Source organism: Hippocampus bargibanti, linkage group LG15 (assembly GCF_051943395.1).
Source record: "Hippocampus bargibanti isolate YZ-2025 linkage group LG15, ASM5194339v1, whole genome shotgun sequence".
In the NCBI taxonomy this organism is placed as follows: Eukaryota; Metazoa; Chordata; class Actinopteri; order Syngnathiformes; family Syngnathidae; genus Hippocampus; species Hippocampus bargibanti.
The window spans coordinates 1,257,501-1,273,574 of record NC_142748.1 but is presented as its reverse complement, the minus strand read 5'-3'; the positions used below and the strand labels follow the sequence as shown (position 1 = coordinate 1,273,574).

At 37.6% G+C, this 16,074-nt stretch overlaps 2 protein-coding genes across 2 annotated transcripts in view; both read left to right on the top strand.

Annotated features, from left to right (window-relative positions):
* The first annotated feature begins 132 nt into the window (after positions 1-132).
* Positions 133-8,670, top strand: trub1 (TruB pseudouridine (psi) synthase family member 1). Its single transcript, XM_089015965.1, has 8 exons — positions 133-429; positions 492-590; positions 693-748; positions 3,023-3,104; positions 3,245-3,317; positions 5,541-5,680; positions 7,002-7,058; positions 7,147-8,670. The coding sequence occupies exons 1-8, from the start codon at positions 270-272 to the stop codon at positions 7,326-7,328; spliced, it is 849 nt and encodes a 282-aa protein (XP_088872091.1). The 5' UTR covers positions 133-269; the 3' UTR covers positions 7,329-8,670.
* A 4,027-nt stretch (positions 8,671-12,697) lies between these two features.
* The window catches only part of hhex (hematopoietically expressed homeobox), a 9,757-nt gene continuing 6,380 nt past the window's right edge, over positions 12,698-16,074 (top strand). The window contains exon 1 of the mRNA XM_089015967.1: positions 12,698-13,169. Within this exon, the coding sequence (XP_088872093.1) occupies positions 12,752-13,169 (418 nt within the window). The 5' untranslated portion in view covers positions 12,698-12,751. The remainder of the gene's footprint in view (positions 13,170-16,074) is intronic.

Genomic DNA, 16,074 nt, shown 5'->3' with positions numbered 1-16,074 from the left:
GTGTTTTGAGGTGCGTGATGCATTGTGGTCAATGTAGTGGAATTTTTATCTTCTCACAAATACCTGGAGTGGTTTTGATCTTGGATATAATTTCACAAAAAAAAAACAATTTAAATGTACTTGAATGTAAATTTGATGAAGATATTTTGTGACATTTCATTAAATTGTATATTGTTTGTTGTTTGTTGTTCGCTACGAAATGGAACAGCAGACGGCAGTCGTGAGCTTAAACGTTGCTTAACACCAACGAAGAAGAAGAACACCTTCCAATGTGCGACAAAAATAGCATGGCTGGAAGTAACACGGTTGCACCTTTGACTAGTTCTCTTGCGAAACTGCAGTCATTGAACGGACTCTTTGCAATTTATAAAAAGCAAGGACCGACTTCTGCAGATGTTCTGAACAAACTGAAAGAAACTTTACTCAAGGGTAATGATAGAAAGGAGATTTGTTCATTAACCCCAACACTAACTCTCTGTTGTGTCATATAGAAGCTGGGGTGAAGAACCCGAACCCGAGAAAGAGGAAAAAACAGAGTCTGAAAATGGGTCACGGAGGAACGCTGGACAGTGCTGCCAGTGGAGTATTAGGTATGTCTTGTGTCCTGTTTTTTATTTGTTTGTTACAGATAATTAAGAAAATATAAAAAGTAGCTTGTCTGAATTCCTGACATCATTCTGTATTCCTTTTAGTTGTTGGTGTTGGAAATGGCACAAAAATGCTCAGCACAATGTTGACTGGTTCCAAGGTAAGCTATGGTACTGCACAAACTATTGTATGCCTATAAAGAAAACAATATCTATCCTAATTTTGTGGGAAGCCGTACAGTAATGCTAACTCTGAATCAATCCACAGCTGCGCGTGTGGTGTGATTTACTACACGTCCCCTAGAGGGTGCCGTTCGCCAGGAAATAACTTGTGACTTGAGGAAACTTAAGAAATACTGTCATTAGACTGTTAGAATTTTTATTATATACGTGCGGATGTATGATAACCTCATAAAATTGCAATATTATTTGCTATTTTTGCTAGCTTCGGAGCTGTCCAACCTTTCTTAATGATGTCTATCTTTTATTTAAAAGTCCGTCTTGAAAATGGCTTTCACAGTAAATCTGCAACTAAATCAATATCTTCTTCTCTTTCAGCCATTGTGGGTTAAAAAAAAAACAATGTTAAATCAACACAACAATTTATTTGTTTATGCAGCTCGCTACAGATACAGTGTACTAGCTCTTGCTTTGCATGTATAATGATATATTTTTATGGATGTTTTGTTGAAGAGATAGCTGAATGCCGTGAACTCGTGGTACTGTTTCATATTCAAATTGGAGAACTTGGAATTTGCACTCAAAATATATTAAATGAAATATTTTTAAATGAAAAATGTTTACACCCCAACAACTTCACAGCCTTCATGCAAAGTTATATATACAGTATATTGTCACATTATGGACACAATTAAAAGTTATTGTGTTGCATAAATATTCTGATTATTGATTGCTAGCAACTTTTCTTGAAAGTGACTCAATTTAAAGGACAACCGACACCACTTTTTGTTTCCTAACTGACATCAGAAAACGTTTTATAGCATCTAAAATACCCAAAACATGCAGTATGATATTTTTAGTGAAATGCCAAACACCAATAAAAATGACTTAAAGTGTCCAAAAACTCCTTCAAATTGAAACCGGAAGTGGCCAGTTTCAGAAGGTCCCGCCCCCTTGTTCGTGATGTCACGCCAAGACGTCTTGCCTTGCTCGAGAATCAAAACAATGGCTTCAGATTCGCAGAAGATGCTTTCTTGTTACTCATCCAGTTATGAATATGATTCAAATAGTTCCGAAGAGGAAAGCATAAATGTTTGCAATCGATTAAAGAATGTATTCCGTGTCATTTTGAGGCATCTGGACAGAAATGTAGCACCCAGAAAATGCAGAAGATGGCGCCAAAGCTCTGTTGGAAATGGGCTGATTTGTCTCCTGGGAATTTGTGTCAACGAATATTAAATAGTTGTCTCGGTGCAACACACAACGATTCACCATCGCGTTATGTATGTGTTTTCCTTCTAATTTCGCCATCAACACGAAGTTTTCAGACCAAACGAAGTACCGCAAAATGCATTGTGTGTCCTTTCTCGGTCAGGGGCGTTCCTTCCGTGACGTCAGGAATCGCCACCAACTCAAAAATAAGACGAGTCTTAAAGCGTAAAATTGAGCTATATGCGGTGGAATCTTTGTAAAATACGCTCAGTACAAGTCATTTGAAGCGATTTTACAAATTATGGACACAACTCGTCCAAAAGTGTCGGTTGTCCTTTAAGGGTCAAATGGCTTTGTGTCACCGTGAGCAGCATTTACGGCAGTCCTATACAGTGAGACCTCAACTTACAAACACCTTATCTTACAAACTTTTCGTCTTAAGAACCTCTAATTTGTGAAAATTAAACCTTATAATAAGCACTATTTTCATAATACACACCCACCACGGCTGACGGAGTGATCTTCGGCGGAAGCACACGACCGAACAGCGCTCCAGCCGGCGCTACTTTGCACACCCCCTCTCATTGAATGCACACGTCGATCGCCTACTTGGAGCTTTTTGCAGATAATTTTACTATGATGGGACCGAAAAAAACCCACAATGCAGTGTATTTCTTTCAGTACAATACAATAGCACATTTATTATACATAGAATAAGGTATGTTGTGTGTAGTTTTAAGGCTTATTTAGTTGAAAACTATTTTATGAAAACCCGGGAACGGATTATTCCCATTTTAATGGTTTCCTATGGGATTTTTTTTTTGAGATGCACACTTTTCGCCTTACACACTCTGTCTGGGAACCAATTAAGTTCGTAAGTTGAGGTCTCACTGTACGAGTTTATTATCGATGTTGTTGGTTTTTTTTGTGTGTGTGTGTTTTTTTTTTTTTTGCGTGTGCGTGCATGTTGTATTTAAATACCACAGTGCAGTACTTCTGTCTCCAAGATTGAAGGAAGCAATCAATCTTACTGTTTCTTTTAGAAATACACTGCTGTAGCAGAATTGGGAAAAGCAACAGACACCCTTGATGCAACGGGCAGTGTTACGGATGAGAAAGATTTCCGTAAGAACAATCTCCAGTTTTTCTTTTGCAATTTGAGGTCGTCAATGAATGTGCATATCTGTATTATTTAGCTCATATACTGCGGAATATTTCCGTTTGACCACTTATTGTTTCTTTTTTTTTCCCCCTACGTTATCCAGAGCACATTACCAAGGTTGATGTGGAGGAGAAACTGAACAATTTTGTGGGAAATATCAAGCAAGTCCCACCACTGTAAGGTTTAACCGTCTCCAAATGTTAATACAGTGAGAACTCAACTTACGAACTTAATTGGTTCCCAGACAGAGTGTGTAAGGCGAAAAGTGTGTATCTCAAAAAAAAAATCCCATAGGAAACCATTAAAATGGGAATAATCCGTTCCCGGGTTTCCATAAAATATACTTTTCAACTAAATAAGCCTTAAAACTACACACAACATACCTTATTCTATGTATAACAAATGTGCTATTGCATTGTAATGAAAAAAATACACTGCATTGTATCATAAAGTCACTTTATTTACATTTGTGATGGTCATTTATGGCTTGATGGAATGGCGTTGGAGGTCGAAGGTCAAAGGGAATTGCTGTTTGGAAAGAGAGGCGCATTACATGAGGACTGTAATTAAAGAAATAACGTTTTATTGACCTTTTTGATGGTCGTTGATGGCTTATGGAAGGAGAGTCACCTTCCATAAGGACTGTTGCTAACTTAACCTCTGGTGCGTTCGGTCGCGTGCTTCCGCCGAAGATCACTCCGCCAGCCGTGGTGGGTGTGTATTATGAAAATAGTGCTTATTATAAGGTTTAATTTTCATGAATTTGGCGTTTGTAAGATAAGGTGTTTGTAAATTGAGGTCTCACTGTAGTCATGAAACTATAATTGTATCATAAAAACACAAGCAAAAACAAAAGCAAAATTATTTTGTCTAGTTAATTTGTTATATTATGTGCGATTTTGTTGAACTATTGGGACAGCTCCAATTTTGCACTCCACATTAAAGGACTACCGACGTCACTTTTTTGTTTCTTAACTGACATCAGAAAAACGTTTGATAGCATCTAAAATACCCAAAACACGCAGTATGATATTTTTTTAAAGTGTCCAAAATCTGCAAAAAATTGAGCTGCGAATTGGGCAATTTCAGAAAGTCCCACCCCCAGTTTGTGACGTCACGCCAATCAAAACAATGGCTTCAGATTGGGAGAATATGCTTTCTTGTTACACATCCAGTTATGAATATGATTCAAATACAGTAAAGTCTCGTTATATCGATATCGGATATATCGATAGTCCCGGTTATATCGATATTTTTTTCGGACTCCCTTGAATATCGATATAACGAGACTTTACTGTAGTTCTGAAGAGGAAAGCATACATGCAATCGATTAAAGAATTATTCCGTGCCATTTTGAGGCAACGGGTGAGGGGGATGTCTCACCCAAAAAAAGAGCAACAAAATGGCGACCTCCAGTGGCCATCCTCCGCTTCCACAGGCTGATAAATTCCTTATATGGAGCTTGGACTCCCTCTTCTGGCAGCTTTTGGGTGCAACACGGTTCTCAGACCAAACATGTACAGCAAAATACATTGACGTGATGGAAGGACCGCTACAATGTAGCTTTTCGGTCAGGGGGCGGTCCTTTCATGACGTCACGTACAGACTCGTCACCAACTCAAAAACAAGACTTCCTGTCCCGCCCCCAGTTCGTGACGTCACACCAAGACGTCTTGCATTGCTGGAGAATCCAAACCATGGCTTCAGATTCGGAGAATATGCTTTCTTGTTACACATCCAGTTATGAATATGATTCAAATAGTTCTGAAGAGGAAAGCATACATGTTTAAAGAATTATATGTGCCATTTTGAGGCAACACTGAGGGGAGATGTCTTACCCAAAAAAAAGAGACACAAAATAGCGACCTCCAGTGGCCACCTCCGCTTCCACAGGCTGATAAATTCCTTATATGGAGCTTGGACTCCCTCTTCTGGCAGCTTTTGGGTGCAACACGGTTCTCAGACCAAACATGTACAGCAAAATACATTGACGTGATGGAAGGACCGCTACAATGTAGCTTTTCGGTCAGGGGGCGGTCCTTTCATGACGTCACGTACAGACTCGTCACCAACTCAAAAACAAGACTTCCTGAATATTCACAGCGAGTCTTAAAACGTAAAATATAGCTATATGCGATGGAATATTATTAAAATACGCTCAGTAGAAGTCATTTGAAGCCATTTTACAAATTATGGACACAACTTGAGACGTCGGTTGTCCTTTAAGTCGCATTATGACATTTTTGTGTGGCTTTTGAGACATTTGTCCAAAATTTCCCATGAATGTCCAACTTTAGTGACATGCATCCCCCCCCCCCTCCGTTATCAGCTTTTATTGAGAATTTATAAGCATTTTACAGACATGTCATTTATCATGTTATTCACTTTTATTATTTCAGTTATTCAGCCCTGAAAAAAGATGGCCAGCGAATGTCCGTCCTTTTGAAAAAAGGTGAAAAGGTCGAGGCCAAACCAGCGAGATCTGTTACGGTGTACAACTTGACCCTGCAAGAGTTCAAACCTCCTTTCTTCACTTTGGGTTTGTATTCCTGACACGGTAGGTGTCAAACTCGAGGCCTGAGGGCCAAATCTGGCCTGCCACTTGATTTAATGTGGTCCACAAAAGAAAATCAAACCTGTTAACTTCGACCATGATTGGTCAAATCTGGACCATAATTTCAACTTCTCAATTGTAATAAATAAGAGAATTATTGTAATCATATTGTTACCAACCCCCTCGTTACTGTAACTTAAAGGACAACCGACGCCTCCAGACAGGTTGGGTCCATAATTTGTAGAATCACGTCAAATGACTTTTACTGAGCGTATTTTACAAAGAGTCCACGGCATATAGCTATATTTTACGTTTTAAGACTCGCGCTGAATATTCCGGAAGTCTTGTTTTTGAGTTGGTGACGAGTCCGTGCGTGACGTCACGAAAGGAATGCCCCTAACACACAATGCATGTTGGGTACTTTGTTTGGTCTGAAAACTTTGCGTTGATCCGTGTTGATGGCGAAATTAGAAGGAAAACACATAAATAACGCGATGGTGAATCTTTGTGTGTTGCACCAAGACTACTATTTGATACTAGTTGACACAAATCAGCCCATTTCCAACAGAGCTTGGGCGCCATCTTGTGCATTTTGTGGGACGCTACATTGTAGTCCTGACTGCTCGAATTGATATTGAAGGACTTCTTTAATCGATTGCAAACATGTATGCTTTCCTCTTCAGAACTATTTATATCATATTCATAACTGGATGAGTAACAAGAGAGCATCTTCTCCGAATCTGAAGCCATTGTTTTGAATCTAGAGCAAGGCAAGACGTCTTGGCGTGACGTCACGAACAAGGGGGCGGGACCTTCTGAAACTCGCCATTTCCGAGGTCATTTTAAAGTAGTTTTGGGACACTTTAACTCATTTTTATTGGTGTTTTGCATTTGACAAAAAATATCAATCAGCCTGTGTATTTTGGATATTTTAGAGGCTATAAAACGTTTTTCTGATGTCAGTTAGGAAACAAAAAAATGGTGTCGGTTGTCCTTTAAATCAACCATTATTCTTGATTTTTTTTTTTTTTTTTTATCTGCTATCACTTTCATGACATCCCTCCGAGAAAAAAAACCTTGTTTTGCTCAGTTCAGCTGTTATTTACAGTAAAGTCTCGTTATATCGATATTCTCGGGAGTGGGAAAAAATATCGATATAACTGGGACTATCGATATATCAGATCCTGCGTTCATAGAAATAGTATCGTAATAAGCAGTACTATCGATATAACCGATATCGATATAACGAGACTTTACTGTACTTTTAAAAGCACATCCGAGATAGATTATTTTTCTTACGTTACAGATGTTGAATGCGGCGGTGGATTTTATGTGCGGAGCTTAGTGGATGACCTGGGAAAAGGTTGGACTTTATTCAAATAATAATAATAATAATCAAATGCCAACCAAGTAGTGCTCCCCAACAATTATAATCTGTTTGTGTACCGTAGCACTGGCGTCTTGCGCTCACCTCAAGGAACTTGTCCGCACCAAGCAGGGTCAGTTCACTTTGGAGCAGCATGCCTTACACGAAGAGCAATGGACACTGGAACACATCCTGAAATCACTGCAACCCTGTCCAGATTCAGAAAACAGTCAGGATGGTATCGCGGTACCGAATGGTGGAACGTGAGGAGAAATCTGGCAAGAGAAACAGATTTGAATCCGAGTCAGCCATCAATGTCTTGATAAGTTATTTTCATGAGGCATTTATTGTCTGAGAGTATCTCTGTTTTTTATTTGTATTTGAAGAACTTGTATATAGACTAAAACAAGGGTGTCAAAGTCATTTTTTGCCGCGGGCCACATTGGAGTTATGGTTTCCTCTCGAGGGCCGTTATGAATTTGGGCAAGCCATTAGAATGTTTAATCCCCTCCACATATTACATATAGAGCACACAACAAATGAATCAATAACTAGTTTTCAAATCTGAAGTCAAGAATAATGACTGATTGTGGTTTATGTCCAGAAATATGAAATTTTGGTTAGGATTTTAGTAAGCATCATCGAAGTTTGATTTGCTTTCGCGGGCCGAAAAAAAATGATGTGGCGGGCCGGATTTGGCCCCCAGGCCTTGATTTTGACACCTGTGGACTAAAAACAAGTATGATAAGTTGTGATTTTTATTGTTTTGTTTATAGGTCTGCATAAAAAAACATTCCAGCTTTGTACACCAAATTTTCCTCTTGCATCATGTGTGTAACCGTGTTAATCATAATACAGTAAAGTCTGGTTATATCGATATCCGATATATCGATAGTCCCGGTTATATCGATACTATTTCTATGCACGCACGGAGAAAATTACATGCAAACAGGGTTGGATATATCGATAGTCCCGGTTATATCGATATTTTTTCGGACTCCCTTGAATATCGATATAACGAGACTTTACTGTAATAATAATCATCATCATCATAATACATATCATTTATAAGCGCCTTTCAAAACTCTTAAGGTCACTTTACAGTCATAGGATAAGTTGGTGAGTGGCGCCAGCGTTCACTCAACCCGGAAGTAACTCAAATAGATAGAAATCTAGCGAGAGAATAGATAGCTAATAGCGAGTGAATAGATAGCTATTAGCTCGCGAATATAGCTAATACCTAGCAAATACATAGCTAATACCTAGCGAATAGATAGCTAATTCATAGCCAATAGCTAGCAAGCTACAGTGAGACCTCAACTTGCGAACTTAATTGGTTCCCAGACAGAGTGTGTAAGGCGAAAAGTGTGTATCTCAAAAAAAAAATTCCCATAGGAATCCATTAAAATGGGAATAATCCGTTCCCGGGTTTCCATAAAATATACTTTTCAACTAAATAAGCCTTAAAACTACACACAACATACATTATTATATATATAATAAATGTGATATTGTATTGTAATGAAAGAAATACACTGCATTGTATCATAAAGTCACTTTATTTACATTTGTGATGGTCATTGATGGCTTAATGGGATGGCGTTGGAGGTCGAAGGTCAAAGGGAATTGCTGTTTGGAAAGAGAGGCGCATTACACGAGGACTGTAATTAAAGAAATAACGTTTTATTGACCTTTTTGATGGTCGTTGATGGCTTGTAGAAGGAGAGTCACCTTCCATAAGGACTGTTGGTAACTTAACCTCTGGTGCTGTTCGGTCGTGTGCTTCCGCCGAAGGTCACTCTGCCAGCCGTGGTGGGTGTGTATTATGAAAATAGTGCTTATTATAAGGTTTAATTTTCAGAAATTTGACGTTTGTAAGACAAAAAGTTTGTAAGTTGAGGTCTCACTGTATATAGCTAATAGATACAGTGGCGTGCTAGATAGCCAGCTGTTGCATCAATACATTGGATAACAACAACGTTCCTCTTTATTTTAAGTCATTCTAATCTTTACCAGGGTGGCTCTTTAGACGAGTGGGTGGCATATGTCAGTGCCATTATTCAATCCTCGCAACCCAAGTCCTGCGGCGTTTGCATGTTCTCTCTCCGGGCCTGCGTGGTCTTTCTCCAGGCACTATGGTTGCCTCCCACATTCCAAAAACATGCATGGCAGACTGATTGAACTCTCCAAATTTACCCTAAGTGTGAGTGTGAGCGCGAATGGTTGCTCTATGTCGATTGCGGAGGTAGTACTGGTCGATCGCAGCGTGACTGTAAAAAAAAAAAAAAACATTTATCAGCCTATCAAACGTTCCGTCACTTGATTGACATACAGGGCAACCATTCAGATGACAACGAAATTTTGACCTTTAGATCGCCGCGCTTGCGTAAACAACGGCGCTAAACGCAGCAAAATTTACAAGCTAGTCAGCGAATTACCTCAAATTTTAAACCCTTGCTAAAACATATGGTGATCAAAATGAGTGAGAAAGCTGGACCAAGTAAGAAGGCAAAAACATTTTACTTTCATACGGAACGGGAGATGGATTTTCAAAATGCGTATTGCCAAGTGCAGGCAGACTTCTTGAAATACCATACATAATCCACCAACAAGCGTTATGCGCTAAAATGCTCAACATGAGGAAATGTGCTACCTCCTTGACAGCATTATTCGGCTCCACTTATTTATGTGAGTCAGCCTTTTCCTAGATGAAGATCATGAAGTCCAAATACAGTTCCACCGTGACTGATGAACATTTGGAATTGTGCATCATCTACTGTCCGGACTATGCATCCCTGGCTGATTCAATTCAGTGCAAGTCATCAAAGTAAACTCAGGTAATTACAAAAAAAAATTAATAGTTATTTATTATGTTATGTACATGTAGTTATGATGTGTGTTGTGCAATATTGGCTTTTTCAGTTATGCAAGGTACATACATCATTGTACATACATTCAGCATAACTATTAATTTACAGTCCAAACACTAATACCTTTTTTCGCATAAATTATTTTCAAAGGCACTGTTGCGCACGCACACACACACATAAATACAGTGATCCCTCGTGACTTTGCGGTTCACTTATCGCAGTTTGCGGATTTTTTTCAGGGGAAAAAAACGTTCAGAAAAAAAATGATGAATGACTCAAGAGGTTTTGTACATGGCTGTAGCTTGATTAGTTCTCAGTGCTGACGTCACCCAATGACAGCATGATATCCCATGGTTTATGACCACGTGGATTGGTTGTGCATCTTCTCGGCCCTGCCTAGCACACCCTGTGTTTTACGTCGTCGTCTATCACGGGGTGGTCTTGTTCCCCATTCACCGCGGGAAACGAGGGATTACTGTATACGCCTATAAAACTGTTTGAATCGGTCAATCCTTTTACCTTTAAAAGATGGAATTCAATTGAAATATCCCACTTTGATATACATCGACATGAATCGAATCGCCTTTTATAGGAGAAAGATCAAGCGTACTGAGAGGTTAATTGAAATGTAGAGTAAAATGACAATTGAAAAAAGTAACCCTGTCAAAATAAGACTGAACAATTGGAATCCCGCTGAGTCGAATGGATAGATGGATTCAAAATGGAGTGCAGTTCTCCATGTTGTTGAGTGGAGAGTAGCGCCACAGCGATTTGTCATTGGTGGTAATATTTATGGCGCCAGCTGTCACTGACCTGCTGCTCCTATTGAAAAGTTATCCATCGTTTTGGGCAGGAGTCTGACGCCAAGGCAATCAATGAGTAGTAATCAGTTGTCTCAGTCCAAATATTAGCCGTTTGGTGCTTTCTTTCATGTCTTCAAGGCTATTAACGTCAATGTTTGCTCTCTCGGAGTTCGCTTTATCTAAATGACAGCAGTTGGGAAAGTTGGCTGTTAGCGACGAGCGTTTGAAAGAAAAAAAAAGACGCATCACAAAAGTCAATAAGTGAGTCTTCGAAGCATTTAGCTTCCACTCGGCGCTGCGACGTGACTCGTGGCCGAGTTAATTATGGTCGTAAAAATGAACACGCGAGGCAACCGAGTGTTAAAGAGACGCTGTCCTTCGTCGTCGTGGAGCGGGATTCATATATGGGGCAAGATAAGCAGACATCTGCAGACTCAATTCTCAGTGATTGTGGCTATCTTTCATTCAACATTCAAATGTTGAGTTAATCACTCGCTGGAAAACTGCATCGTCGATAGATTGTAAGCTATAGGCTGCATACTTCAAGATAAGGGACTGTTTGATTCGTTAAAGTCAAAAGCCGTTTAACATCCATCACTGTCTTCTTTAATATTCAATTACTCAATAAATATGCAAACACACACACACACATGTACACACACTCCGAAAATTATTTTAATATATGTAGAAAGCATAAACAAATACATGAATAATAAATACATAAATAAATAAAACGCTTGTAAAAAAACAGGCGCGTGTGGCTGCCGCTGCTCACCCACCCAAAAACTTATCCTGTGATTATAAAGTGACCTTTACAGTTACAGACAGTGGTTCAAGTGTGGCTGCTGCTGCTCACCCGCACAAAAAAAAATATCCAGTGACTGTAAAGTGTCTTTGAGAGTTTTGAAAGGCGCTTATCAATGACATATATTATTATTATTATTAGTAGTAGTAGTAGTAGTAGTAGTAGTAGTAGTAGTAGTATCGTTGCAATAGCATGGTTCAAACAAAACCACGTGATATTGGATTCTAATAATAATAATAATTATTATTATTATTATTGTTAATAATTATTATTATTATTATCTAACCAGTGTTTATTTTATGTTAGTTAAAATTAGGTCAGATTCGTAATCTGTGCAAAAAAAATTCAAAATAAAACAAAGTAAAATTTTGTTGACCATGTAGTGTAATTTCAATCATACCTGTATGTCAATGTATTCTATCCAATGTCCTCTTCAGCTAATTTTGTATTCAGAACAATAATAATATGTATAAGTGTGCCTGCGCGTACGCTAATTGCACTGTTACACGTAAAGGTTAACATTAATATTAACACATTTACTCAACACTGCATATATACAAGCTTAATCTAGTATTATTTTCATTATATACTTTAATGTACAACATTTTATCACAGATTTTCTGGAATACATATTCAGAAATTCTCCAAATCCTGCGTTTGAGTGAAAAAAAATATATATACAGTAAAGTCTCGTTATATCGATATTCAAGGGAGTCCAAAAAATATCGATATAACCGGGACTGTCGATATATCCGATATCGATATAACGAGACTTTATTGTATTAGCGTTATGAAACAAAACTCCGCAATCAATAACATTAAGGACAAGAATTGTTTATCCTCCCTAAACTATCACCTGAAAGCGATTATTTGAGCGTCTTTGTTTTTGGCGAGAAGCAATTACCTTTGGTCAACCGTCATCTGATTAGTGAATGTCTGCACGGGTCGATTGGAGTAGATGAGGGAGCCAATCAGAAAAGTTTCCTGACCACCTGGAGGAAGTGACTCGTCCATTTATCTCCTCCCTTCTACGCCTGCAGCCAGATAACAGTCCAACAGTTGGATCGGGACCACTTAAGTAAAAACTCCTCCCGCGACTTTTTGTTACTTTTTACGGATGTACTCTAAATGGGTTGTTCCTGAAAACGCTGAAAAAGAACTGAACTTTTATTCGAAATATACCACGCGGGGGTAAAGCACAAACCAGCCAGCATGAATGTCCCTCTGTACGCTCCGACTGCCATCCAACAAGCTCACCCGACTCCTTTTTTCATCGAAGACATTCTAGGGAGAACCGATCACACCACCGCCAGCAACTCTTCATCTTCTTCTTCTTCTTCGTCGTCCACTTCCACCGCGTCATTCACTCCGGTCGTCCCCACGCCGACTTTCCCGTCGCCTAATTCCTCCTTCACAAACTTCATCTCTACTTATCGGACGCCGATTTACGAACCGACGCCGATTCATCCGGTGTTGTCTCACCATCACGCGACAGCAGCCTTCGCGGCCTGCACGTACGCCTCCGCCGGAGCTTTTGCGGGATCCGTGTATCCTTTTCATCATCATCAACAACAACAACACCGAGCAATGGGGGAGTACGCGCATACCCTGCTAAGACACGATCCTTTCGGTGAGTTACCATTTTTAAAAAAATGGAGCATATTTGTCGTTATAGTTTTGTGATAAATACCAATCGTAACTAAACGTAAAAGCATGAAAAAAAATTGCGGCCAAAATACATATATATTTTTTATTCACACTCAGAATTCGACCGGACAGCTTTGTGAAATGGTTCCGAGAGATTCTAAATCGTCACGTGGTTTCCAAAATAAGTTTCACACAATTGTTTTGTTTCCGGCTTCTTTGTTGCACCAAATTGAACGTAATTTATTATTATTATTATTATTATTATTATTATTATTATTATTATTATGAATAGTATTATTATGAATAGTATTATTATGAATAGTATTATGAATAGTATTATTATGAATATTATTATTATTAATATTATGATTATGAATATTATGATTATAAATATTATTATTATTAATAATAATAATAGAGATATTATTATTATGAATATTATTATTATTATTATTATTATTAATATTATAAATATCATTATGATTATTATGAATATTATTATAATGATGATGATGATGATTATTATTATTATTATTATGAATAGTATTATTGTGAATATTATTATTATTATGAATATTATTATTATTATTATTATTATTATTATTATTATTATTATGAATATTATTATTATGATTATGAATATTATTATTATTATTATTATTAATATTATAAATATTATTATTATGATTATTATGAATATTATTATTATGATGATTATTATTATTATTATTATTATTATTATTATTATTCTTTTCCTTTCGGCTTTTCCCTTGACGGGGTCGCCACAGCAAATCAGTGTCCTCCATCTTTAGAGGTTTGATCTGCATATTAATATTATGATTATTATTATTATGATTATTATGAATATTATTATTATTCGTACCGTTTTTGTCATGAACAAATATAGTAATGCCAATTGTTATAGGTTTCAGAATGCTCGAAAAAAAGTTGAATTGAGTGGTTCTTTGTGTGTCTGTTACGCTTTTCAATGTGGTGGTGGTGGACCCCAAAAAAGCAGACAAGAGGGGGTACTAGTGTGTATTGGACAAATTGTATTAAAGTCAGCAGGAAGAAAATTTCAAACAAAGTCATCAGAATAAAAATGTCCAAAATAGCAAACAAAACCACGAGTAATACATGACAAGACAGAAACAAATGTGACCCGACACTGAACTGAATTGTTGTGCCAGGAGTCATTTTAATTAATAATAATAATACATTTTATTTTCAAGCGCATTTCAAAGCTCTCAATGACACTTTACAGTCACAGACAATCACGAAAAAAAAACATACAATAATAAATAATATCCAATTATAAATAGAAACAAAAGAAAATGTGCTGATTAATTGGCGCTGATTAAAACGACCAACAGCTGTGCAGCCGCAGGTGCGGCAGACAGTGTCATCAGTTGGTCGCAAATCGAAACGTGACAGTGTCAAGCTAAAGGTAACTTTTTATTTATGTCATATCATTCATTGTACTGGGTTCACAGGTTTTTAATTATTTTTTTTTATCCGTTTATTTATCATCATCCTTCTATGCTTAGTGTAATTGATTACTGATCTGATTTTTTTTTTAATTGACCGTAATATTGAACATTATTGAATTTAGGCGTAGCCAACGTCACTTTCTGGAACCTCTTCAGTTCAAGGACAAGCGACGTCACTTTTTTGTTTTTTTAACTGACGTCAGAAAAACGTTTTATAGCATCTAAAATACCCAAAACACGCAGTAGGATACTTTTAGTCCAGGGGTCGGCAACCTTTCCGACTCAAAGAGCCATTTTGACCCCATTTCCCACAGAAAAGAAAACACTGGGAGCCACAAAAAAAATCCTTTTAACATTTAAAATGAAGACAACACTGCATCTTTTCATCATCGTTTTTTTTTAACTTATGCATAAACAAACTATAGTGTGTTGCATTTATGAATCAATGAACTGTTAACAGAGAAGCGAAATTACATTTCTGCTAAACATTTTAAACTCGGAAAAAAAGACGTTGGGTTGAAGATTACTTTCAAATATAATACTCAATGTCTAATTGAGAAAAAAAAAATGAATATTTGCAAAATGGCAAATTATATATTTATCACCTGGTTAATGTGATTTCTGCTCCGGCACGTCAGGGCTGTATGACGTCATCTTCAAGCTGTAAGATGTCGTCTGTCAGGCGTGAGCGATGTCTGTTTTTAAGACGAACGAACCTGCCCACGTATCATGAAACGTTCTGTTTTCTTCAGACACTTTTCTTTTCTTCGATTTATCCATAGTTGGTCGAAAAAATTCAAGAAATCGTGCGCAATTTGGCGGTTGTGACCGGATATACGTCCACTGTCGATGGTTGTGACGTATATTATGAGCGACCAAAAAAAAAGAATACGTTTTATTTTGTATTACATTAAAGTCTCGTTATATCGATATCGGTTATATCGATAGTCCCGCTTATTATGATGCTATTTCTATGCACGCGCGGAGAAAATTACATGTGCGCAGGGTCGGATATGTCGATAGTCCCGGTTATATCGATATTTTTCGGACTCTAGAATATCAATATAACGAGACTTTACTGTATTTAATCACCATAATCTTCAAATTTAGAATTACATTTTAAAAACGAACGAACTACAATAATATACATTGAATTAAATACTCATTATTTATTTTCTAAAGCCGCAGGGAGCCGCAGCAGGGGGGTGAAAGAGCCACATGCCGCTCCGGAGCAAAACACCAATGAAAATTACTTAAAAGTGTCCAAAATCTGCAAAAAAAAATTGATCTGAAAATTGGGCCTTTTCAGAAAGTCCCGCCCCCAGTTGGTGACGTCACGCCAAGACGTCTTGCATTTCTTGTGAATCAAAACAATGGCTTCAGATTCAGAGAAATAAT